This window comes from Salvelinus fontinalis, unplaced genomic scaffold (assembly GCF_029448725.1).
Source record: "Salvelinus fontinalis isolate EN_2023a unplaced genomic scaffold, ASM2944872v1 scaffold_0906, whole genome shotgun sequence".
Classification (NCBI taxonomy): domain Eukaryota; kingdom Metazoa; phylum Chordata; class Actinopteri; order Salmoniformes; family Salmonidae; genus Salvelinus; species Salvelinus fontinalis.
The window spans coordinates 12,560-19,666 of record NW_026601115.1 but is presented as its reverse complement, the minus strand read 5'-3'; the positions used below and the strand labels follow the sequence as shown (position 1 = coordinate 19,666).

Here is a 7,107-nt window from a genome sequence, read left to right as displayed (position 1 = left end):
TCCCTCCATCACCTCCTTCCTCTCTTCATCCCTCCATCACCTCCTTCCTCTCTTCATCCCTCCATCACCTTCTTCCTCTCTTTATCCCTCCATCACCTCCTTCCTCTCTTTATCCCTCCATCACCTCCTTCCTCTCTTTATCCCTCATCACCTCCTTCCTCTCTGTATCCCTCCATCCCTCATCATGGCTCTGAGATATTGTTTTGCTTCTGCAGTAATGTTTATGATCGCCCCGAAAAAAGAGAGGGGGCGAGAAACCCTCCCTGAGCTCTGCACTGCTCCCTACTACTCCACGCCTTATTGACTTTTACCCATCAACCACATTTCCCCCGACAGTAAGGGTGGCAAATGATGCCATCAGGAAGAGGAAGAAAGAGAGAGATGCAGATAGAGGGAGGGAGAGAAGGAGATGGAGTGTGAGGGGGAGGGAAAGAAAGAAAGGGAGGGAGGGAGGGAGGGAGGGAGGGAGGGAGAAGAGAGAGAGCGCGAGGGTGTTGGTTTTTGGGTCTTCTGATGAAGGTGTGAACAGCCAGAGATCATATATCCGTCAGGTGTTTAGGGAAACTAAGCACCCGCACGGTGGCTCTTGGATTAGATTGTCACGCTTGGTCAAATGTTTTTAAAGACAGAGGCGGAGGGGAGACATTTGATTAAGTTACAGTAGACTGAGATCTACATATCACAATCTGTCCTGATAGTTACATGGTGGATGAATTCAGTGAAACATCCCAGTAGAGCTGAGCGATACATTTCCACCACCGCTTTTTCATTCTCCTTTATATACTAGTTAATGGGACATCAATTGTCCCATTAACAATCTCCCATATTAGCAAAGTTATTTCATTTCAAACTTCTCATTTGTCTAGTATAGGCTACTTCTCATAATGAACGATATCATCAAAATGCCTGCGATAAGTAACACTAAGCTGATTCCATCACCATCAGGACTTCATCTACCGGTAGGATTTGGTTGGACTAAACACACATCAACAATATTGTCTGTCTCTCCTCTCTTCATCCGTCTCTCCTCTCACCTCATCCGTCTATCCTCTCTCCTCATCCGTCTCTCCTCTCTTCAACCGTCTATCCTCTCACCTCATCTGTCTCTCCTCTCCTCATCTGTCTCTCCTCTCTTCAACCGTCTCTCCTCTCACCTCATCTGTCTCTCCTCTCCTCATCTGTCTCTCCTCTCTTCAACCGTCTCTCCTCTCACCTCATCTGTCTCTCCTCTCCTCATCTGTCTCTCCTCTCTTCAACCGTGTCTCCTCTCACCTCATCTGTCTCTCCTCTCCTCATCTGTCTCTCCTCTCTCCTCATCTGTCTCTCCTCTCTTCAACCGTCTCTCCTCTCACCTCATCCGTCTCTCCTCTCTCCTCATCCGTCTCTCCTCTCTCCTCATCCGTCTATCCTCTCTCCTCCCCTCTATTTCTCCTATCTCCTCCCCTCTGTCTCTCCTATCTCCTCCCCTCTGTCTCTCCTCACTCCTCTCCTCATCTGTCTCTCCTCACTCCTCTCCTCATCTGTCTATCCTCTCTCCTCATCTGTCTCTCCTCAATCCTCTCCTCATCTGTCTCTCCTCACTCCTCTCCTCCGCTGTCTATCCTCTCACCTCATCTCTCTCCTCTCTCCTCCCCTCATCTGTATATCCTCTCTCCTCCCCTCTATTTCTCCTATCTCCTCCCCTCTGTCTCTCCTCATCTGTCTCTCCTCACTCCTCTCCTCATCTGTCTATCCTCTCTCCTCATCTGTCTCTCCTCTCTCCTCATCTGTATATCCTATCTCCTCCCCTCTATTTCTCCTATCTCCTCCCCTCTATTTCTCCTATCTCCTCCCCTCTGTCTCTCCTATCTCCTCCCCTCTGTCTCTCCTCACTCCTCTCCTCATCTGTCTCTCCTCACTCCTCTCCTCATCTGTCTATCCTCTCTCCTCATCTGTCTCTCCTCAATCCTCTCCTCATCTGTCTCTCCTCACTCCTCTCCTCCGCTGTCTATCCTCTCACCTCATCTCTCTCCTCTCTCCTCCCCTCATCTGTATATCCTCTCTCCTCCCCTCTATTTCTCCTATCTCCTCCCCTCTGTCTCTCCTCATCTGTCTCTCCTCACTCCTCTCCTCATCTGTCTCTCCTCACTCCTTTCCTCCTCTGTCTATCCTCTCACCTCATCTCTCTCCTCTCTCCTCCCCTCATCTATCAATCCTCTCTCCTCATCTGTTTCTCCTCTCTCCTCCCCTCATCTATCAATCCTCTCTCCTCATCTGTTTCTCCTCTCTCCTCCCCTCATCTATCAATCCGCTCTCCTCATCTGTTTCTCCTCTCTCCTCCCCTCATCTATCTATCCTCTCTCCTCATCTGTTTCTCCTCTCTCCTCCCCTCATCTATCTATCCTCTCTGCTCATCTGTTTCTCCTCTCTCCTCCCCTCATCTGTCTATCCTCTCACCTCATCTCTCTCCTCTCTCCTCCCCTCATCTATCTATCCTCTCTCCTCATCTGTTTCTCCTCTCTCCTCCCCTCATCTATCTATCCTCTCTCCTCATCTATTTCTCCTCTCTCCTCCCCTCATCTATCTATCCTCTGTTCTCCTCATCTGTTTCTCCTCTCTCTTCCCCTCATCTATCTATCCTCTGCTCTCCTCATCTGTTTCCCCTCTCTCTTCCCCTCATCTATCAATCCTCTCTCCTCATCTGTTTCTCCTCTCTCTTCCCCTCATCTATCAATCCCCTCTCCTCATCTGTTTCTCCTCTCTCCTCCCCTCATCTATCAATCCTCTCTCCTCATCTGTTCCTCCTCTATCTATCCTCTCTCCTCATCTGTTTCTCCTCTCTCCTCCCCTCATCTATCAATCCTCTCTCCTCATCTGTTTCTCCTCTCTCCTCCCCTCATCTATCTATCCTCTGCTCTCCTCATCTGTTTCTCCTCTCTCCTCCCCTCATCTATCTATCCTCTCTCCTCATCTATCTATCCTCTCTCCTCATCTATCTATCCTCTCTCCTCCCCTCATCTGTCTATCCTCTCTCCTCATCTGTTTCTCCTCTCTCCTCCCCTCGTCTATCTATCCTCTCTCCTCATCTGTTTCTCCTCTCTCTTCCCCTCATCTATCTATCCTCTGCTCTCCTCATCTGTCTCTCCTCTCAGAGTGCATTGTTTCCACTACCTGATCCCCCTGGCCAAGCAGGGGAACTATGCCATCGTGGCCAACGTGGAGAGCATGGACTACGACCCCTTGGTGGTCAAACTCAACAAGGACATCAGTGCCATTGAGGAGGTGATGGGTGCTGCGCTGCAGCAGCACAAGTTCCAGTACATCTTTGAAGGTAATCCTGTTGTTGGGGGTCGTCCATGATAATGGCATGTGTGGAGAATGTATTGGTCAGTGCCCTTTCTTTTTAGGAATATTTAATGTACTTGTTTCACCTGACTGTGCTACGGTCAATGTGTGTCTCTATTGTCCCTGTGTCTTTTTGGGGTACAAATGTCCACTGCGGTGATCAATAAAAGTGTTGACTACTGGGATGTATTCTGCAGTATGTGACTGGTATGTGTTTTCTCTCTCTTCACGTTTTCTTGCGCTCTCTCTTCTCTCCTCTCTTCTCTCCTCTCTCTCTATTCTCTCTCTCTCTCTTCTCTCTCTCTCTCTCTCTTCTCTCCTCTTGTCTCTCTCTCTCTCTCTCGCTCTCTTCTCTCCTCTCTCTCTCTCTATTCTCTCCTCTCGTCTCTCTCTCTCTTTTCCTCTCTTGTGCTCTGTCTCTCTCTCTCTCTCTCCCCTTCTCACACTCTCTCTATCTCCCTCTCTCTATTCTATTCTCTCCTTTCTTCTATCCTCTCTCTCTTCTCTCTCTCTCTGTCTCTTTCTCTCTCTCTCTCTTTTCTCTCTCTCTCTCTCTCTATCTCTCCCTCTCTATCTACTCTACTCTCTCTCTCTGTCTCTCTCTCTCTCTGTCTGTCTCTCTCTCTGTCTGTCTGTCTGTAGGTCTTGGCCACCTGATCTCCTGTATTCTGATCAATGGAGCCCAGTACTTTAAGAGGATCAGTGAGTCTGGCATCAAGAAGATGTGTAGGAACATCTTTGTCCTGCAGCAGAACCTCACCAACATCACCATGTCTAGAGAGGCCGACCTGGACTTCGCTAGGTGAGACATACACACAGGAAGGGGACAAAGAAAGACAGGGTAAGAGATGGATGAACATGACGGAAGGATAGAGAGGGAAAGGAATAGAAATAGGAAAGAGAATGAGAGAAGAGGAGGGCAAATCAAAGTAGAGAGAGAGAGGGCGGGCGGGCGAGAGAGAGGGGGCGGGCGAGAGAGAGAGAGAGTGGGCTAGAGAGGGAGAGAGATAATCTAAGTTAGTCTGTGGGAGGCTGTGTCTCAGAAGGACACAGGACAGCTTTATTTGGACAGATCAATGTGTAATCATTGTCTTCCTGCCCTCTGTCCCTCTCTCTCGCTGTACCTCTCTTCTGCAGTCCTTCTTTCTCGCTCCCTTTCTCTCCCTCTGTTCTGCATGTTCAACCAGCATACAGAACTGCACCAATCTACACCACATGAGTGAGTGAGAGGACCAGATGGGAGAGGGTACAGTGCATTCAGAAAGTATTCAGACCCCTTGACTTTTTCAACATTATTTTACGTTGCGAACTTATTCTCAAATCGATAAAAACATTTTTTATCTACTCACAATACTGTGTCCCATAATGACAAACCAAAAACAGGTTTTTGGTCATTTTTGCCAGTTTATAAAAAATAACAAATCTAATTTACATAAGTATTCAGACCCTTTACTCAGTACTTTGTTGAAGTATCTTCGGCAGCAATTATTCTTGAGTATGACGCTACAAGCTTGGCACACCTGTATTTGGAGAGTTTCTCCCATTCTTCTCTGCAGATCCTCTCAAGCTCTGTCAGCTTTTCATCAAGGATCTCTTGTAATTTTCTTTGTTCATCTTTGCCTCGATCCTGACTAGTCTCCCAGTCCCTGCCGCTGAAAAACATCCCCACAGCATGACGCTGCCACCACCATGCTTCACTGTAGGAATGGTGTCATGTTTCCTCCAGACGTGACACTTGGCATTCAGGCCAAAGAGTTCAATCTTGGTTTCATCAGACCAAAGAATCTTGTTTTTCATGGTCTGAGAGTCTTTAGGTTCCTTTTGGCGAACTCCAAGCGGGGTGTCATGTGCCTTTTACTGAGGAGTGGCTTCCATCTAGCCACTCTAACATAAAGGTCTGATTGGTGGAGTGCTGCAGAGATGGTTGTCCTTCTGGAAGGTTCTGCCATCTCCACAGAGGAACTCTAGAGCTCTGTCAGAGTGACCATCGGGTTCTTGGTCAAGGCCTTTCGCCCCCTATTGATCAGTTTGGCCGGGCGGCCAGCTCTTGGAAGAGTTTTGGTGGTTTCAAACTTCTCCCATTTAAGAATGATGGAGGCCACTGTGTTCTTGGGGACCTTCAACGCTGCAGAAATATTTTGGTACCCTTCCCCAGATCTGTGCCTCGACACAATCCTGTATCGGAGCTCTACGGACAATTCCTTTGACCTCATGGCTTGGTTTTTGCTCTGACATGCACTGTCAACTGTGGAACCTTATATAGACAGGTGTGTGCTTTTGCAAATCATGTCCAATCAATTGAATTTACCACAGGTGGACTCCAATCAAGTTGTAGAAACATCTCAAGGATGATCAATGGAAACAGGATGCACCTGAGCTCAATTTAGAGTCTCATAGTAAAGGGTCTGAATACTTATGTAAATACGTTTTCTTTTATTTATTTGACAAAATTTCTTAAAACCTGTTTTCGCTTTGTCATTATGGGGTATTGTGTGTAGATTGATGAGGGAAAAATGAAATGTAATACATTTTAGAATTAGGCTGTAACGTAATAAAATGTGTAAAAAGTCAAGGGGTCTGAATACTTTCTGAATGCACTTTAGGTCAGTAAACCACTCACCAGATGTCCACCAGAGTCCTCCAACACCACTGACATATGACTGGTATTTTGACATATTAACAGGAATATAGTGTATGATCAACACCGTTTACACACCTTTTTGATGTGGTATATAGTGTTTATGTACCAATACGGTAAATTAGCGTTGTCAGCTTATATATTGAACACTGTTAACCCAGCTTTTTATTTACCACTTCACCCCTGCGATGTTTATCAGTGCTCTTATAAGGGACGTTGACATGTCCTTTCAGGCATTTTTCTGGAGACTTCAATATATTTTGGCCAAACATAAAACAATACAAGGTCATTTTATGGACTCGTTGGACTGTAAACCAAAAGGCTTAAGACACCTAATCAAAGTCTAGGCTACCTCAATCCCCCCCAAATCCCAATCTGATGACGTTAGATTTTCACCAGCTTTGCCAATCTCCATGCGATGTCCTTCGATACAATGCATGTTAGTCGGATGTCGTCTTGTCTGTGAAGGTGTGCACAACAGCGTTTCCCAAACTCGGTCCTGGGGCCCCACCTCGGTACATGTTTGGTTGTTGCTACACAGCTGAATCAAATAACCAACTCATCATCAAGCTTTGATTATTTGAGTCAGCTGTGTAGTGCTATGGCAAAAAGTAAAAGGTGTACCCATGGGAGGCCCCAAGACAGAGTTTTGGGAACGTAGAAGACCCCGGTGATAACTGTGCTGGCTTGACGGAGTTTGTCTCGCTAGGGTCTTGCCTAGCTCCATAGCGGTGCTGTTGTCTGATGGCAGGATAGTGATATAGAGGGGACCAGCGGAGCCTTGGTTAGTCTGTTATTTCTGCTCCCTTTCACCTCCACATTATGGGGGAATAGCAGTGATGGCCCCTCGCTCTCGCTGTCTCTCTCTCTGTTTCTTTCTCATTCATTCTCTCTCTATCTTTTTCTGTCATTAATTTTTTCTCTCTCGCTCTCTTTTCCTCACTCTCTCCGACTCTCTCTCCCTCTCTCCCTCTCATTACATCTCTCTCTCTCCGTCTCTCTATCTCTCCCTCTCTCACTTTCATTACATCTCTCTCTCTTTCTTTCATGTATTTTCTCTCTCTGATGACAGTGTGGGTGCTGTAGGGGTTGATACATCTCTCTCTGATGACAGTGTGGGTGCTGTAGGGGTTGGTACATCTCTC

The 7,107-nt window shown here is 46.9% G+C and overlaps 1 protein-coding gene across 1 annotated transcript in view; it reads left to right on the top strand.

The window, feature by feature from the left end:
* LOC129847635 (exocyst complex component 4-like) overlaps positions 1-4,212 on the top strand; it is a 55,922-nt gene extending 51,710 nt beyond the window's left edge. Inside the window, exons 5-6 of the mRNA XM_055915390.1 lie at positions 3,132-3,310; positions 3,967-4,212. Coding sequence (XP_055771365.1) covers positions 3,132-3,310; positions 3,967-4,130 — 343 coding nt within the window. The 3' untranslated portion in view covers positions 4,131-4,212. The remainder of the gene's footprint in view (positions 1-3,131; positions 3,311-3,966) is intronic.
* Positions 4,213-7,107: the final 2,895 nt, after the last annotated feature.